This window comes from Bison bison, unplaced genomic scaffold (genome assembly GCF_000754665.1).
Source record: "Bison bison bison isolate TAMUID 2011002044 unplaced genomic scaffold, Bison_UMD1.0 scf7180017864136, whole genome shotgun sequence".
NCBI lineage: Eukaryota > Metazoa > Chordata > Mammalia > Artiodactyla > Bovidae > Bison > Bison bison.
Window position 1 is genome coordinate 4,147,022 of NW_011494708.1, and position 18,595 is coordinate 4,165,616.

The 18,595-nt window shown below is 40.1% G+C and overlaps 1 protein-coding gene across 2 annotated transcripts in view; it reads left to right on the forward strand.

The window, feature by feature from the left end:
* Positions 1 to 6,914: 6,914 nt before the first annotated feature.
* Positions 6,915 to 18,595, forward strand: part of TBC1D19 (TBC1 domain family, member 19) — a 152,747-nt gene continuing 141,066 nt past the window's right edge. For both annotated transcript variants that reach the window (XM_010839936.1, XM_010839935.1), the window contains exon 1: positions 6,915 to 7,139. In XM_010839936.1, the coding sequence (XP_010838238.1) occupies positions 7,041 to 7,139 (99 nt within the window). In that variant the 5' untranslated portion in view covers positions 6,915 to 7,040. The remainder of the gene's footprint in view (positions 7,140 to 18,595) is intronic.

The window sequence follows — 18,595 nt, forward strand, 5'->3', positions numbered from 1 at the left end:
ATAATGTGGGTGGCCTCATTCAAAGAGTTGTTGACCTTAAGAGCAAAAACTGAGGTTTTCTGAAGAAGAAGGATTCTGCTTCAAGTCTATATCCTAGAAATTCTGCTTGTTTCCAGCCTGTTGCCCTATGGATTTTGGACTCAAGATCACAATCTCAACTCTTACCTGAATTTCCAGCCTGCTGACTTGCTCTACAGAATTCAGGCCTTCCAAGCCTCATAGTCAGGTGAGTCGATTTCTTAAAATCAATCTATCTATATCTATAACTGTATCCATGTATTTCTATCTCTATCTCTATTGCTTCTCTTCCTCTGGAGAATCCTGACTGATAAAATCCCTGTTGCCATTCTTCTGTAATGTGAGTATGTAAAGTTTGGAAGACTCTCCTGAGCTGGAAGATTGGGTTTAAAGCTGCAAAACCCCAGCAAAGCTCAAGGATATTTTGAGCTACTTGAGAACCATTCTTTTAGTGCAGTCTTTGTCTTTCCCCCTCTCCACCTGGAGAAAATTGGAAATGGTTATTGTTTTCTTTGACTTAAGAAGTGCCTGCTATTTTCCAGGTATCTTATTTGGTGTTGGTTATTTAGGTTGGGATCTCCTGAAAGCAGAGTCTGAAATAAGAATTTGAGTGTAAATAGTGTGTTGGGGTGACTCAAGCAAATACTGGTGGGAGAGTAGGGAAGTGAGACAGGGAGGGAAAATAAAGCAGGGTATGTTAATAAATAGGGTAGAGCTGCAGGCTAAGGTTCGATGCCACTGAGACGTCTGGGAAACTGTGTGCTCTAAGGGCATACAGCTGTGCACCAGGAAATGGGCTGAATACCAACAGTACAAATGGTGCATTAATTTTCTAGATGTTTCATTATTAAAATATGTTTTATATTAAAATAAACACAGGCATATTTTGGAATACCCACATAGTCTTTTAAATTTTTGAGGAAAAGCTTGGAAACGGAAAGATATTTTGAGGTATTTAAGAACCAGTCTTTTAGTGCAGTCTTTGTCTTTTTTTCCCTCTTTATCAAACCTGGTCATTCAACTTCCCATTTGAAAGCTTCTCCTTGCTGTTACAACCACTCTGTCCCAGGGCTCATGGCCTTGCTTCTTCCACTGCATAGAGCTTGTCACTGTGTTGTTGTTTAGTGTCTGAACAAAGACTCCTTGCAAACCCAGGGACTGTAGCCCACCAGGCCTTTTCTGTTCATGGGATTTCCCAGGCAAGAATACTGGAGTGAGTTGCTATTTCCTCCTCCAGGGAATCTTCCTGACCCAGAGATCGAACTCAAGTCTCCTGCATTGGCAGGTGAGTTCTGTATCGCTGAGCTACCAGGGAAGCCCCTGCATAGAATTTCTCTCCGGCTTAAGTCCTGGTAATAGACCTGTCAGCCACTTCCCTAGAACCTGCTCCTGTTAACCAGGGGGCCTGCTGGTTCTGCTCTAGAGAGCCATGCTCCGCCCTTCACTGGCTCTGCTCTCAGATGACCAGGTCTCTGACATATGGCGCTTGGTATTCTTTCTAGGTCTATAACTCGATCCTAATTCCCCATCTGCATCCATAGGGATAACTTGTATAGTCAGGCCCCATTGCAGTCTTTGACTTGATCTTAAGGACTTAATATTGTAGCTGTCTTTTTCATATATATATATATACATATATGTATATATATATATATATATATACTAATGGTTGCCTTGTATGTGCCACTATGCCTTCAAGGAAACTGGAACAATGACAGCTGGCAAATGGTACGCTGGTCTCCCAGGAGGTAACAGAAAACAGGCCATGTAAGATGAAAAAGAACAATATAAAAGGAAATATCCTGGAATGGAAGTGTGTGTGTGTGTGTGTGTGTGTGTGTGTGTGCGCGTGTGCGTGCATGTGCAGTTTGGCAGAGGAGGTGAGAAAGCAGAGTTGCAATCACAGACACAGGGAGAAAATGAGCCAGGTAGATCCTGCTCTACTCTGTTACCTGGAATGTGGTGGAAGTGCTGGAGGAACTATCAATAGGACATCCCTTGGCAGCAGTAAATCTCTTTCTCCCCAAGCAGCACAGATGGTGTTGAAAAATAGATTGTTTCTAATATTCAGTTCCGCTTGTACAACCAGAGAGAATAACCTAGAATTTCAATAGACTGGTTTTTAGATACAGAGAGCCCTTCATCAAAAGTCATTTATGCACAAGCCATTTTCTTCACATGTCACCAATTTTTGTCTTTTTTAGGAAAAAATAACAGTTGCAAATGTTTTGCTCTTGCCACATAATCATTTATTCATAGACTGTGTCAACCTTATTTGTGTTTAGCTTTTAAAATATCATATCATGATGCTGAGAAATTGCCACATCTAGAAGTATTATCATTTAGATTCTGGGTCTTAAACTGAACGCAATCAACTCTTTGTGAATAGCAAGTGATCTGAATATTGCCGAACTCTAAGGATTTTCATTGATTTTTAGTCTGACTGGCCCAAATATCAATCAGAGAAGTTCATTTACAAGTGTTCATACCATAGCAAAATTTTATACTGAAGGCATTTTGGACAATATGGCAGCATCAGCAAGCAATTCTCCATCCTTCTCCCAGGTTTGAGAATAAAATACTAGATTATTTCTTGCTGGACTTTCATGTAGCATTCTTTCTGGGGCTTCTTAAAAAAATAGTCTTTCCTCAAAACAGAGACACACACAGTCACTGAGAACTCTTATTTTTCTCCCTCCCTGCAGTTGTAGGCAGCAGTAGGAGAACGTGTCACTTGTATCTACAGCAGCCGTCTTGAGACTGAAGCAATAAGCTAGGTGGTGAAAGCTGGCATGCTAAGATGGTGCAACAGAAAAGAAGAGGTCAGATTCTTGATGATGTTTTTTTGAGGCACTGAACCAAAATTGGGATGCTCTTCCAAATTTGTTGCTAACAATAATTTAAACCACTGTTATTTGTTATTTGGATTTCTCTCCTGAGAGCTTTAGAATTTACAAGGAGTCAACACAGTTTCGAGATTGTTCGCAGAGCCAGTAGCCCAGTCTTCCCCATTCACACGCAGTCATCTGGAACGAGAGGAAGAAAAGATGGGGAGTGGAGACTAGCACAATCTGGTACTTAACCTGGACTCAGAAATGAGGTATAGCCACCTTGTAAAGAGAGGTGGCAAGAAGAATCAAAGAGGTTTTTTCATGGGGGCTTTGCTGAGCCTTGGGATTTAAATACTTCTGGTATTCTGCAGCTTTAGGAGCATTAAGAAGCAGCACCCCAGACAGTGGCTTGGGGGCTCTGGATATCACCAGAGCAGGCGGAGAAGATCATGAGGAGAAATTTTCTTATGCACACCTGTGTCATTTCCTAACAATTCTCAGCAGTAACAGGAAGAGACTTCTAAGAGGAGCCTGAGGGCTTGTGCTAGCACGTGGGGCTACCTACACAGTGACAGGTAGTCAATACCATTACGAGCTCATTTGTTCCCAAAGACAGTGAGATCTGCTGACATTCGTGATCCACACGACACACATAATAATTTTTATTAAAGTAAATTCCTGACAACATACAATTCAAGCCATTCTGCAGACACGGTATGCTAAAAGCAGTGCTTGTGTGCCTAGCCGCTCAGTCACGTCTGCCTCTTTGCGGCCCCATGGACTGTAGCCCTCCAGCCTCCTCTGTCCATGGAATTCTCCAGGCAAGAATATTGGGGCAGGTTGACATTCCCTTCTCCAGGGGATCTTCCTGACCCAGGGATTAAACCCAGGTCTCCTGCATTGCAGGCAGATTCTTTACTGTCTGAGCTACCTGGGAAGCCCAGTGTCTCCTTCAAAAATAACAGCTGAAAATAATTTTCATTGCAAATTGTAGAGCTTATGCAAGCCATACTCATGTGAATAAAATAAGGACATGTTCTGGTATACCCTAAAGAGTGCCTTAATTTTGCGTTAGACTGGCAGGGTGTTTTTGATGTGGTCCACATGCTTGCCTCTGTGAGGCCACTGGTCAGTGATTTTCAAATGCATCCCCTCACCCACAGTGAAATCGGACATGACATTGTATGTAAAACAGATCAGAGTAGAGCAGCTCTGAGGAAGTCAGTCATGACTGGGCACAGGGCCTTACACATGTTGGGCCAGAGTACCTCTGCTCTGAGTTTGAGGCAATTTTGAAGAGACTTCACCCTGCATCTATTTTGCTGTTGTCTCTATGCAGTTTTAATTATTCAGATTATTTGGACCCCTTTGACTATTCATCTGTTAGTCTGGGTCACGGTTCACTCGAAAATGTCAGAAATAGTGTATTTTCCCAATCCTCGACCCTGTTAGGTAAAATAAGAATTTCCAAGGCAAAGTTCTCCCTTGAGGGACAGAGATAGGAAGCAGTACCTTCCGTTTCTTATGAGACAATTACTGTAAAGTAATAAAATTTCCAGATACACAGGTGAAAGGCCCCTGTCTACCATTTTAGTCCTTTGTGTACTGGGCTCACCATCCCTTTGGGACTGAGAATTCCTTGAGAGAAGGGACCATTGCTTACTCATATTTGTATTCCTTGCCATTCCTAGCACAGAGAGGTGTTCTGAAAAGTGTGGCTAAATTGAATTGAAAAAAGAACAGAGGGCACGCTAGGATTGAATTATATTCCAAACACATCTGCTTCTATGGATGTGAGAAACACTTTTTTAATGTTAAGATTAAATTTATTTTTGCTTGAGCATGCCATCAAAATAAAATTTGAACTTTTTAATTGCTGCTTTAAGACTGAAAATTATTTTCTCCTTAAAAGAAAAAAATTTAAAGCCCCTATGTGTGCAAAGAGTTGTGCTGGGTACTTTCATATGTCTTGCTTCATTTCTTCAGGTACTTTCTATTCCCTTGTCAATTGAACAGGGGACTGTTTTGTCAAATTATCAAATTTTAATATTTAATTTATTATTATTTGCTGATATTTTAATACTAGGTACACTATCCCGTCAGGTGGGTCTTTTATCCTCTTGTTACAGAAGAGAAAGTGAAAACTCTGATGATGGAGGACTTGAGCAGCTCCAAGGGAGCAGAGCAGGAGGGGAACCCAGACTTTTCTGACTCAAGGCACCGTGGTTTTTCTTCAGCTCCAGGTTTCATTTCTTTCCCTTCTATACTTTATGACCCTTCTTAACCTAAGCATCCCTGTTTATTCAGTTATTAATCACGTCACCCTTTTCAATCTTAAAAACACTGTCTCCACATTTTTTTGTTGTTGTTCATAGTGACATTCATGCAGAGATTCTTGAATGGGTGGGATGTTGGGATAAACGGACTGTAGAGAGTTGAGGAGATGAACTCATATACAAGTGTGAGAAATTCTGAGTTGTGGGAGAATGTTTTGTAGAGAAGCTACATGTTTTGTAGAGTATGTAAATTGCCTTAAGCACCAGGTTTGATCCCTGGGTTGAGAAGATCCCCTGGAGGAGAGCATGGCAACCCACTCTATGATTCTTGATCGGAGAATCCCCATGGACAGAGAAGCCTGGCAGGTTACAGTCCACGGAGTCGCAAAGAATCAGACACGACTGAGCAACTAACACACTTTCCCCCTTGCCTGCCTCACTCCAAAGAAACAAACCTGACCAAACGGGTTATTTAGGATCTGTATTTATCATCATAATATTCTGAAGGCCAGGGTACTGCCTATAGATGTCAGAAGTCTGGTCCCTTTGAATTTCTATTGTTTACCTGTTCTAGTCTTTTGCTATTTAGAATATAGGCCTTGGGCCACCAGGGTTACCATCTCTTGGAAACTTGCTAACAGTGAGATTAGCAGGTCCTACCACAGGCCTATTGAATCAGAAGATCTGTTATGCCTAAGCACATTAGAGTTCAACGTGCTAAGTTTAATGCGCCTAAGCACATTAGAGTTTAATGCAGTTATACTAGCGTAGTTTTTGCCAGCAATCTTGGTCTCTTTTCTTGGAATCCTACATTTTCTCTGCTTAAAATATATGCATGCACATATTTGAATTTAATTCTTGATTATTTTGGTGAGGTTATTCTAATACATGTATTATTCCATACACCTTTCAAAATTAGCTGCCTTTTGGAATGTCAATTAATTAGATACTTCTAGTTCTCTTTAAAGTTTTTGCTGTGTTACATTAATGTCAAGAACCATGTTTCATTTACCTTTGTGCCTACACGATTTCCTGTATGGAAAAGCTCAGTAAGTTGAAAGCTGAATGAATTTTGAATTGAGTTTTGATTGAATGAGTGAGTGCATGGAAGAAGAGGAAATCTATTTAGATGGCACATTCCTTAAGACTCGGACAATGTCTTAGCTACCACTGAAATGCCAATGCTTCAGAGAAAATCTGTCAATAAAATGCTTATTATTGTAGCTGTTAGGTGAGAAGACATTGTATATTTATTCCTGGCATAAGACCCCAGAAGCAGAAAAGGAAATAAAGTGGAGCGCTAAGTACAGTGCTAGGCACCCTCACGATTGTTATCTCAGCTAATCATCACAGCATCTCGTCAGCTGGGTATTATTTTGCTGAGACTGAAACCGAGTTCTTAACTTTAAGCACCTCGCCCAAGTTCGCGCAGTTAGGGTCAGAGCCTTGTAAGTTTTGGAAGTCATTTGCCATTTCATTGTGTGCACTGCCCTGTTTTCTGTAGAGACTGGAAAGTGGAAAAGGAATGATCCTTCATAATAAAACACAAAAATACAAAACTTTCTGATTTCCCCTGATGCATCAGAGGCTCTGTAGATCTGGAGGAAAGAGACCCTATTCTTGCCTTTCCACCACAGACTAAGCGGGAACAATGGAATTGAAAAGCTACTCTCCCCTCCCCCAACTCCGAGGATCGTTTTCTGCCAGCGGAACGCAGGTGCTGGGCCTTCAGGCTTGAGGGGGGACCAGAGAGGAACGGACTCACGGTCTGGCAGTTGCCTAGTAACGCCCGCTGGAGGAGTCCCAGCGTAATAAGGTCCCCGAGAAGTGTCACTGGTCTAGAGTGGGACCCCGAACGTGGCCAGTGCTCTCCGCGCTAGCGGCCCCCGCTACTTGGCGGGGTAGGACAGGGGAAATGTTGCAGGAGGAGTCGGATCTGTCTCTCATTATTGCCCAGATAGTCCAAAAGCTCAAAGGCTCTAATTTGTACGCTCAGTTGGAACGGCAGGCCTGGGTAAGTGAGGATGTGGGAAGGGGTGGAGACCCGCGGGGCCGCGGCGATGCCCCGGCTCTTTCGGCCTCCGGCAGACCTAAGCCCGAGCCCGCCTCGGCCCTCTTCAGCTCCGCTCCTGGGCACGGAAAATCCTCCTAGCCCCTTGTAAGCTCCACTTGTTCAGTCTTGGGCGTCGGGTTTATTTTTAAAGTAGGGTGGGGCGCATCATGCCTTTCTTTTAGGCCAGAGAACCGCTGAGGCTATTCATTCATAATGTAGAGCTTTACAGAATCTAATTATTTAAGCTGCTGAAATCGTTGGAGGTAGGTTGAAGTATACCTTCCTTCGCTGTTTCCATCCTTCAGGTGTGTTTGCGCCCCCAGGTTCCTTTTGACTTTGGCTTCTATGACCTTGCTGTCCACCCTCCGTGCAATGATTCCCCCTCCAACGGCCCACCAGGCATTCATTATTTTCTAATGTGCTAGGTTCTTTGGATGCAGAGATTGATCAGGAGACCTTTGCCTTTTTTTGTGAATGTGACAAATGGAATCATACAGTATGAGAATTTTTGTGCTTGGTTTCTGTCATTTTGCATAATTTGAGATTCATTCATGTAATTGCTATTTCAGTAGTTACGTTTCTTTTTATTGTTGAGTAATATTTCATTGTTTGAATGTACTACGATTTGTTTATCCATTCCTTGGTTGCTGGGCACTTTCAGTTACAGAGTTATCGTTTGTTTCCATTTATAAACATTATGAGTAAAACTGATATATGCTTTCTGGTATAGTTTTTTTTTTCTTTAAAAATTTTCTTTTCTCTTGAATAAATACTCTGAAGTGGAATTGCTGAATTGTATGGTAAGTGTATGTCTATAAGAACCTACCAAACTTTTCCAAAGTGGCTGTATTATTTTGCATTTCCACAGCAATTATGAGGATTGCTCTGCGTCCTTGATAGTGCTTGGTGTTAGTTTTTAATTAATTAATTTTTATTTGTAATTATACTCCTCTAAATCTTTTGCCTTTTAAAAAAATGGTGTTTGTTAAAATCTTTTGCCTTTAAAAAAATGGTGTTTGTTCTCATACTGGTGAATTGTATGGATTCTTTATGTATGACATAAGTCGCTTATCAGGCTTCCCTGGTGGCTTAGTGGTAAAGAATCTGCCTGCTAATGTAGGAGATGTGGGTTTGATTCCTGGAAGATCCCCTGGAGAAGGAAATACTTGCTCCAGTATTTTTGCCTGGGAAATCCAATGGACAGAGGAGCCTGGTGGTCTACAGTCCATGGGGTGGCAAAAGAGTTGGATACAACTTAGTGACTAAACAACATATGATTATTGTATACATTCTATTAAAAATTTCCCCAAGTATTTCATGTTTTTTGATACTATTAAAATGCTGATTTTTTTTCTTATTTCAGTTTCCAATTATTTGTTCTTTTTTCATTTGTTCTTAGTATACAGAAATATAATTGATATTTGTATATTTACCATGTATCCTGGGGCTTTACTAAACTTATGTATTTGTTATAATACCTTTTTTTGTAGATGACTTAGGATTTTCCAAGTCAGGTGTTTGTGAATAAAGATATTTTACTTCTTCCTTTCCAATCAGTGTGCCTTTTAATTATTTTTCTTGCCTTGTTACACTGGCTAGTGATTCCATTGTGATGTTGTCTAGATGCTTTTTGTTAAGTTGAAGAAGCACTCTTCTATTCCTTGTTTTCTGAAAGTTTTATTACTAATTGATGTTTTTTTCTCAGATTTCATAGTTTATAGTTGACTATTGTTGTGGACTCTTTATTTTAACAAATAAATAATGACATGTATCTAACATTGTACAGCATGGTTTTTGATATTGTAAAAATACTGTGCTTCTCTTGCTCATCCCTTCCTCCCCCTGAACCTCAGGCAGCCACTTATCTTTTTACTGTCTCCATAGTTTTGCTTGTTTCAGGATGTCATATATGTAGTTGAAGTCATACAATATGTAGCCTTTTCAGATTGGCTTCTTTCACTTAGTATATGTATTTAAGTTTCCACCATCTGTTTATAGCTTGATAGCTTATTTTTTTTTTAGTGCTGAGTAATACTCCATTCCACTGTTTCCCCATCTATTTCCCATGAAGTGATGGGACCAGATACCATGATCTTAGTTTTCTGAATGTTGAGCTTTAAGCCAACTTTTTCACTCTCCTCTTTCACTTTCATCAAGAGGCTTTTTAGTTCCTCTTCACTTTCTGCCATAAGGGTGGTGTCATCTGCATATCTGAGGTTTTGATATTTCTCTCGGCAATCTTGATTCCAGCTTCTGCTTCTTCCAGTCCAGCGTTTCTCATGATGTATTCTGCATATAAGTTAAATAAGCAGGCTGACTGCAGATGGTGATTGCAGCCATGAAATTAAAAGACACTTACTCCTTGGAAAGTTATGACCAACCTAGATAGCATATTGAAAAGCAGAGATATTACTTTGCCAACAAAGGTCTGTCTAGTCAAGGCTATGGTTTTTCCAATGGTCATGTATGGATGTGAGAGTTGGACTGTGAAGAAAGCTGAGTGCTGAAGAATTGATGCTTTTGAACTGTGGTGTTGGAGAAGACTCTTGAGAGTCCCTTGGACAACAAGGAGATCCAACCAGTCCATCCTAAAGGAAATCAGTCCTGGGTGTTCATTGGAAGGACTGATGCTGAAGCTGAAACTCCAATACTTTGGCCACCTGATGCGAAGAGCTGACTCATTGGAAAAGACCCTGATGCTGGGAGGGACTGGGGGCAGGAGGAGAAGGGGACGACAGAGGATGAGATGGCTGGGTGGCATCACCGACTCAATGGACATGAGTTTGAGTGAACTCCGGGAGTTGGTGATGGACAGGGAGGCCTGGCATGCTGCGATTCATGGGGTTGCAGAGTCGGACATGACTGAGCGACTGAACTGAACTGAACTGAATATTCCATTGCCTGGATGTACAACTGCTTGCCCATTTACTGAAAGATATCGGCTGCTTTCAACTTTTGGCAATTATGAATAAAGCTGCTGCAAACATTCATGTGCAGGTTTTCGGGTGGAGACATTTCCAACTCATTTGGGTAAATACCAAGGATTGTAATTGCTGGATTATATGTAAGAATAGTTTATAAGGAACAGCCAACCTGTCATCCAATGCTTTGCTTTTTATTTTTATTTTTTAAATTAATTTTTAATTTTTATTGGAGTACAGTTGCTTTTTGACAGCGCTCCTTTCTCTTTTGCTTTTGGCAGCTGAAGTTTGTCTTGTGGCACATAACGGGTGAGAGATTCCTCCTTCTCCCTAGTGCTGACTTTCCTCTGCTTTGTACTGGTATAGGATTTGGGGCCTGCGAGAGTTTTCTTATGTTTCCATGAGGAAGGTAGTTTTTCGTCAATCATAATCCCCAGAGGCTTCCTCTGTGCCTAAGTGGTAAAGAACCTGCCTGCTGGTTCAGGAAATGTGTGTTTGATCCTTGGGTCAAGAAGATCCCCTGGAGGAGGGCATGGCAACCCACTCCAGTATTCTTGCTGGGTAAATCCCATGGACAGAGGAGCCTGGTGGGCTACAGTCCATGGGGTCACAAAGAGTCAGACATGACTGAGTACACTGGCATACACCCAGAACCTCTGCCTTTTCCAGAGGTTTAAGGCCTCTTCCTCAAATGAGAGGGGAATTTGGGCAATGTGGCATGGTTGTATGCTGTTTTTGTAGTGGTGGCCTATCCTTTCTTGCACACCTGTGCCACAGAAAGGGACCTTTTGCAGTTCCCTGCTCTACCCTCAACCCTGATGGAGACCTTGGCAAAAGAGCATGCAAGTGTGAATTCCCCTGTGTTTTGAGCTCCCAGTGTTTCTAAACTGACATACTGCTGCTGCTGCTGCTGCTAAGTCGCTTCAGTCGTGTCCGACTTTGTGCGACCCCAGAGACGGCAGCCCACCAGGCTACCCCATCCCTGAGATTCTCTAGGCAAGACTACTGGAGTGGGTTGCCATTTCCTTCTCCAATGCATGAAAGTGAAAGTGAAGTCGCTCAGTCGTGTCCGACTCTTAGCGACCCCATGGACTGCAGCCTACCAGGCTCCTCCGTCCATGGGATATTCCAGGCAAGAGTACTGGAGTAGGGTGCCATTGCCTTCTCTGAACTGACATACTAGCCCACATCTAATCTATAACAGTTAATTTTAGCTGCATTTTTCTTTCTTGATTGTACTGTAGCCTCCTTTTCCTCCTGTGCTTTGTCAAATATTAAATAGTTTGTAGTTCCATCTGTCTTTAAAGGGGCTTGTTACTGTTTGGAATTTAATTCACTTGATTGTCTTAAAACTTCATTTTTCTGTTGAGTTCAAAAGTTAAGATTTTGTAGATTATACCACTCTTTCTCATTGTTAGGGTGGGAGTAATATTTTCTTGTTCTGACTTTCCACATCCTATACATTAGCAGAAATCCAATAATAAGTGTTGAAGGATTGAACCTATGTCAGTGAGAAAGGTTGGTCTGTAATTTTACTTTCTTGTAATGTCTTTGAAAAGTTTGTATCAAGGTTATGCTGGCCTGATAAAATGGTACAGAAGTGTTCACCTCCTTTTTTCTTTTCTGTTTGATGCAAGAGTGTTACAAGACAGTGTTTGTTATTTCTTTATTAAATGTTTAGAAGAAGTCTCCTTTGAAGCCTGTGTCACTCAGATTTTCTTTTGAGAAGGTTTTTTTTTTTTTAATTACTAAAGCTTTATTTTTTAGGATGGTTTTAGGCTTGCAGAAAAATTGGGCAGAAATACAGAGTTCTCATACATCTCCTCTCCTTACACACGATTTCCCTTATTAGCATCTTGCATTAGTGTGCTACATTTGTTACTATTGGTGAACCAGTTGATACTGATACATTACTGTTAAAGTCCACATTTTACATCATGGCTCACTCTTTGTATTGTATGGGTTTCAACAAATGTGTGATACCATGTATCTACTATTCCAGTATCTTACAGAATAACTTCAGTTCAGTTCATTCAGTTGCTCAGTCGTGTCCAGTTCTTTGCGACCCTATGGACCTCCCTGTCCATCACCAACTCCCAGAGTTTACTCAAACCCATGTCCATCGAGTTGGTGATGCCATCCAACCATCTCATCCTCTGTCATCCCCTTCTCCTCCTGCCTTCAATCTTTCCCAGCATTAGGACCTTTTCAAATGAGTCAGTTCTTTGCATCAGGTGGTCAAAGTATTGGAGTTTCAGCTTCAGTATCAGTCTTTCCAATGAATATTCAGGACTGATTTCCTTTAGGTGGACTGGTTGGATCTCCTTGAAGTCCAAGGGATGCTCAAGAGTCTTCTCCAACACTACGGTTCAAAAGCGTCAATTCTTCAGCACTCAGCTTTCTTTATAGTCCAACTCTCACATCCATACATGACTACTGGGGAAACCATAGCTTTGACTAGATGGACTTTTGTTGGCAAAGTAATGTCTCTGCTTTTTATTATGTCGTCTAGGTTGGTCACGCTTCACTGTCCTGAAAACCCTCTGTGCTCTGCCTATTCATTCCTCCCTCCTTTCAAGCCCCCAGCAACCACTTGGCCTTTACTGTCTCTAGTTTTGCCCTTAAGAATGTCTCACTGTTGTAATTATACAGTATGTAGCTTTTCAGATTAACTTCTTTTACTTGGCAATGTGCCTTATGTTACTGTATATCTTTTTGTGCCTTGACAGCTTTTTTTTTTCCTGAATAATATTATATTGTGAGGGTATATCAGTTCGTTTGTACATTCACTGTCTTTTGAAGGACATCTTGGTTGCTTTCAAGTTTGGCAGTTATGAATAAAACTGGTTATAAACATTCCTGGGTAGATTTTTGTGTTGACATAAGTTTTCAGCTAATTTGGCTAAATACCAAGAAGCATAATTTCTGGTTTGTAAGACTTTGGTGGAAACTGACAGCTTGTCTTCTGTTGTGGTTGTACCATTCTGCATTCCCACCAGCCTTGAATGACCGTTCCTGTTGCTCCATGTTCTTGCCAGAATTTGGTGTTACCAGTGGCTTAGATTTTAGCCGTTCTAATAGGTGTGTTGTGATATCTCACTGTTGTTTTAATTTACAGTTCCCTAGTGACATTTGGAGAAGGAAACGGCAACCCACTCCAGTGTTCTTGCCTGGAGAATCCCAGGGACGGGGGACCCTGGTGGGCTGCCGTCTATGGGATCGCACAGAGTTGGACACGACTGAAGTGACTTAGCAGCAGCAGTGACATATGATAAGGAATATCTTCTCATATGTTTATATGCTCTCTGTATGTTTTCTTTGGTGCGATGTCTGTTCAGGTCTTTTCCCGTTTTTATTTGGGTGTTCTTATTGTTGAGTTTTAAGAGTTTTAAGAGTATGTTTAGGGTACAAGCCCTTTATCAGATATGTGCTTTGCAAATATCTTCTCCCAATCTGTAGCCAGTCTTTTCATTCTCTTAGCAGTAACTTTCCAGAGAAATTTTTAATTTTAATGAAGTCCAGCTTACCAGTTTTTTTCGTTTATGGATCACGTTTTTGGTAGTATGTCTAAGAGTTAATCTCCAAAACCAGGGTCACTTAGATTTTCACCCATGTTATCTTTTAGAAGTCTTATAGTTCTGGGGTTTACATTTATGATCCATTAAAATATATATATTATACACACACACACATATGTATATTTGGCATGCGGATGTCCAGTTGTCCTAGTACAGTTTGTTAAAAGGACTGTCTTTGCTCCATTGAATTGCTTTTGCTCTTTTGTCAAAGATAAATTGATTATAAATAATAAATGATGGAGAGGGTGTAGATAAAAGGGAACCCTCCTACACTGTTGGTGGGAATATAAATTGGTACAGCCACTGTAGAGAACAGTGTGGAGGTTCCTTAAAAAAACTAAAAATAGAGTTACCATATGATCCAGCAATCCCACTCCTGGGCATATACCCAGAGAAAACCATAATTTGAAAAGATACATACATCCTAATATTCACTGCTGCACTGTTTACTATTTACAGTAGCAAGACATGGAAGCAACCTATATGTCCATTGACAGAGGAATGGATAAAGAAGATGTGGTAGATGTATAGAAAGAAATATTACTCAGACATAAAAAAGAATGAAATGATACCATTTGCAGTAACATGGATGGACCTAGAGATCGTCATACTGAGTAAAGTAAGTCAGAGAAGGGCAAATGTCACATGATGTCACTTACCTGTGGAATCTAAAAAAAGTTATATACCAATCTATAGTATATACCAATCTGTATTATATTCTTTGCAGCCAAAGATGGAGTTTTGTGGTCAGCAAAAACAAGACCTGAAGCTGACTGTTTTGTCAGCTCAGTTCATGAACTCCTTATTGCAAAATTCAGACTTAAACTGAACAAAATAGGGAAAACCACTGGATCATTCAAATATAACCAAAATCAAATCCCTTATGATTGTACAGTAGAGGTGACAAATAGCATTAGATTTGGTATACAGAGTGCCTGAAGAACTGTGGACAGAGGTTCATAACATTGTATGAGACGCAGCGACCAAACATCCCCAAGAAAAAGAAATGCAAGAAGGCAAAGTGGTTGTCTGAGGAGGCCTTACAAATTGCTGAGAAAGAAAAGAAGTGAAAGGCAAAGGAGAAAAGGAAAAATGTACCCAACTGAATGCAGAGTTCCAGAGAATACCAAGGAGAGATAAGAAAGCCTTCTTAAGTGAACAATGCAAAGAAACAGAGGAAAACAATAGAATGGGAAAGACTAGAGATCTCTTCAAGAAAAGTGGAGATACCAAGGTAACATTTCATGCAAAGATGGGCTCGATAAAGGACAGAAATGGCAAGGATCTAACAGAAGCAGAAGATATTAAGAAAAGGTGGCAAGAATACACAGAAGAACTGTACAAACAAGGTCTTAATGACCCAGATAACCACCATGATGTGATCACTCACCTAGAGCCAGACATCCTGCAGTGTGAAGTCAAGTGACCTTAGGAAGCATTGCTGCAAAGTTAGTGGAGGTGATAGAATTCTAGTGGAGCTATTTAAAATCCTAAAAGATGATACTGTTAAGGTGCTGCACTCAATATGCCAACAAATTTGGGAAACTCAGCAGTGGCCACAGGACTGGAAAAGGTCAGTTTTCATTCCAATCCCAAAGAAAGGCAATAAAAAGAATGTTCATACTAGTCTACAGTTGCACTCATTTCACATGCTAGCAAAGTAAAACTCAAAATCCCTCAAGCTAGGCTTTAACAATATATGAACTGAGAACTTCCAGATGTGCAAGCTGGATTTAGAAAAGACAGAGGAACCAGAGATCAAAATGTCAACCTCCATTGGATGATAGTAAAAGCTATGGAATTCCAGACAAACAGCTGCTTCTGTTTCATTAACTACACTGAAGCCTTTGACTGTGTGGATCACAACAAACTGGAAAATTCTTCAAGAGATAAGAATACCAAACTACCTTATCTGGCTTCTGTGAAAGTGTATTCAGGTCAAGAAACAACAGTTAGAACCAGACATGGAACAACAGACTGGTTCCAAATTGGGAAAGGAGTTATGTCAAGGATGTATATTGCCACCCTGCTTATTTAGCTTATATGCAGAGTACATCATGTGAAATGCCAGGCTGGATGAATCACAAGATGGAATCAAGATTGCCAGGAGAAATAGCAACCTCAGATATACAGATGATACCACTTTAATGATATCATTCTAATGGTATCTTCACTTTCATTAGAAACATTAGAACATTTAAAAAACTAAGATTATGGTATCTGGTCCCATCACTTCATGGCAAATAGATGGAGAAAAAGTGGAAACAGTGACAGATTTTATTTCCTGGGCCCAAATCACTGCAGATGGTGACTGCAGCCATGACATTAAAAGATGCTTATTCTTTGGAAGAAAAGCTATGACAAACCCTAGACGTCACTGATATCACTTTGTTGACAATAGTCTGTATAGTCAAAGCTAGGGTTTTTCAGTAGTCATGTATGGATGTGAGAGTTGACCATAAAGAAGGCTGAGCGCTGAAGTATTGATGCTTTTGAACTGTGGTGTTGGAGAAGACTCTTGAGAGTCCCTTGGACTGCAGGGAGATGAAACCAGTCAATCCTTAAGATCAGTCCTGAATATTCATTGAAATGACCGCTGCTGAAGCTGAAGCACCAATACTTTAGCCACCTGATGCTAAGAACTGACTCATTGGAAAAGACCCTGATACTGGGAAAGATTGAGGGTATAACAGAGGATGAGATGGTTGAATGGCATCACTGACTCAATGGACATGAGTTTAAGCAAACTCTGGGAGATAGCGAAAGACAGGGAAACCTGGCATGCGGCAGTCCTTGGAGTTGCAAAGGAACTTAGCAACTGAACAATGAACAACAGCAACAACAGAAAAATGGTACAAATGAACTAATTTACAAAAGAGAGGTAGAGTTATAGATGTAGAAAACAATTTTATGGTTACTGGGGCAAAAGGGGTAGGCAGGATAGGGATAAATAAGAGATTGGGATCAACGTATACACATATATGTAGAAACATATAAAATAGATAACTAATAAGGACCAACGGTATATAGCACAGGGATCTACTGTCTGTGTTTTTAACATTACCACATTTTCTTGATTTTGGTAGCTTGATAATAAGCTGAAGTTGTCAGTCCTGCAACTTTGTTATGTTTTAGTATTGGCAAGAGTTTAAAGAACGGACTCATTTTTAATAGATATAGGAGTATTCAGATTTTCTATTCCTTCTATTGTCAGTTTTGATAAGTTGTGTTTTTCAAAGAGTTCGTTATTTAAATGTATGTGCCTGCGTGCTTAGTCACTCAGTGATGTCCGACTCTCTGTGACCCCATGGACTGCAGCCTGCCAGGCTCCTCTGTCCATGGGATCCTCCAGGCAAGAATACTGGAGTGGGTTGTCATGCTCTCCTGCAGGGGATCTTCCCAACCCAGGGATGGAACCCAGGTCTCCTGCATTGGGTGAAATCTCCACTGTCTGAGCCACCAGAGAAGCGCATTTAGTTGTATACCTGTGGCCGATTCATCTTGATGTATGACAAAAACCATCACAATTTTGTAATTATTCTGCAGTTAAATAAATATTTTAAAAATAAATGATATAAATCATTGGTGTCTAGTTGTCTAAAACAAACTTTTATTTCTTTTTAATGTCTGAAAAATCTATCAGTTTCCTATAATGAAAATTTGTGTGCATATGTGTTTTTGAACAGTTTTGCTAGGTGTTTATTAATTTTACTAATCAAAGAACCAATTGTGGCTTTACTGTTTTTCTCTTAATTTTAGATCATATCTTTATTATTAATTTCTCCTACTTTCTATGAGATTGATTTGCTACCGTTTTATAGTTTCTTGAGATGGAAACTTAGAACATAAGTTTCAAGACATTTTTTCCTTTCTAAAATATCCATTTAAAACTATAACTTCCCCCTAAGCACTGCTTTAACTATATTCCAGCTTTAATGAGTCATATTTTTTTAATATTCTTTTGTATAAAACATTCTCTAATATTTTTTGTCACTTTAAAGATTTGATCCAAGGGTTATCATCAGGTATATTACCTAATTTCCAAGCTATTGAAATTTTCCTTTTTTTTGGATTTTTTAATTGGGATTTTCTTTTTTTTTTTTGGTATTCTTTGAAGTTTAGTTGATGTACAATATTTATATAAGTTATAGGTGTACAGTATTGTGATTCACAGTTTTTAAAGGCTGTACTTTCAGGTGGCTCAGTGATAAAGAATCCACCTGCCAGGCAGGAGACACAGGAGATGCGGGTTCCATCCCTGGGTCAAGAAAATCCCTTGAAGAAGGAAATGGCAACTCACTCCAGTACTCTTGCCTGAAAAATCCCGTGGACAGAGGAGCCTGGTGGGCTGCAGTCCATGGGGTCACAAAGAGTCAGACATGACCGAGGGACTGAGCACACATATACTCCACTTATAGTTACTATGAAATGTTGGCTGTGTTCACTGTTTGTACAATATATCCTTATAGCTTTTAGTTACAAAGTAGCTTTTAATTACAAACTGTAGCTAGTTTGTATTGTCCCTCTCTTTTTCCTGTTCCCACTGGTAACTACTAGTTTGTTCTCTGTATCAGTAAGTCTGTTTCTTTTTTGTTTATTCACTAGTTTAAAATTTTTTTTTAGATTTCACATAGAAGTGATATCACATAGCATTTTGTCTTTCTCTGATTTATTTCACTGAGCGTAATGCATCCATGTTGCTGTAAATGGCAGAATTGATTCTTCCAAAACAAGAACACGGTATATCTTTCTATTTGTGTCATCTTCAGTTTCTTTCATCAGTGTCTAACAGTTTTCTGGGTATAGGATTTTTGTTAAGTGGGTTAATTCTGAGATATTTTCTTGGTTTTGATGAGATGGTAAATGGGATTGTTTCCTTAATTTCTTTATTGTTGATTATTAATGTATAGAAATGTAA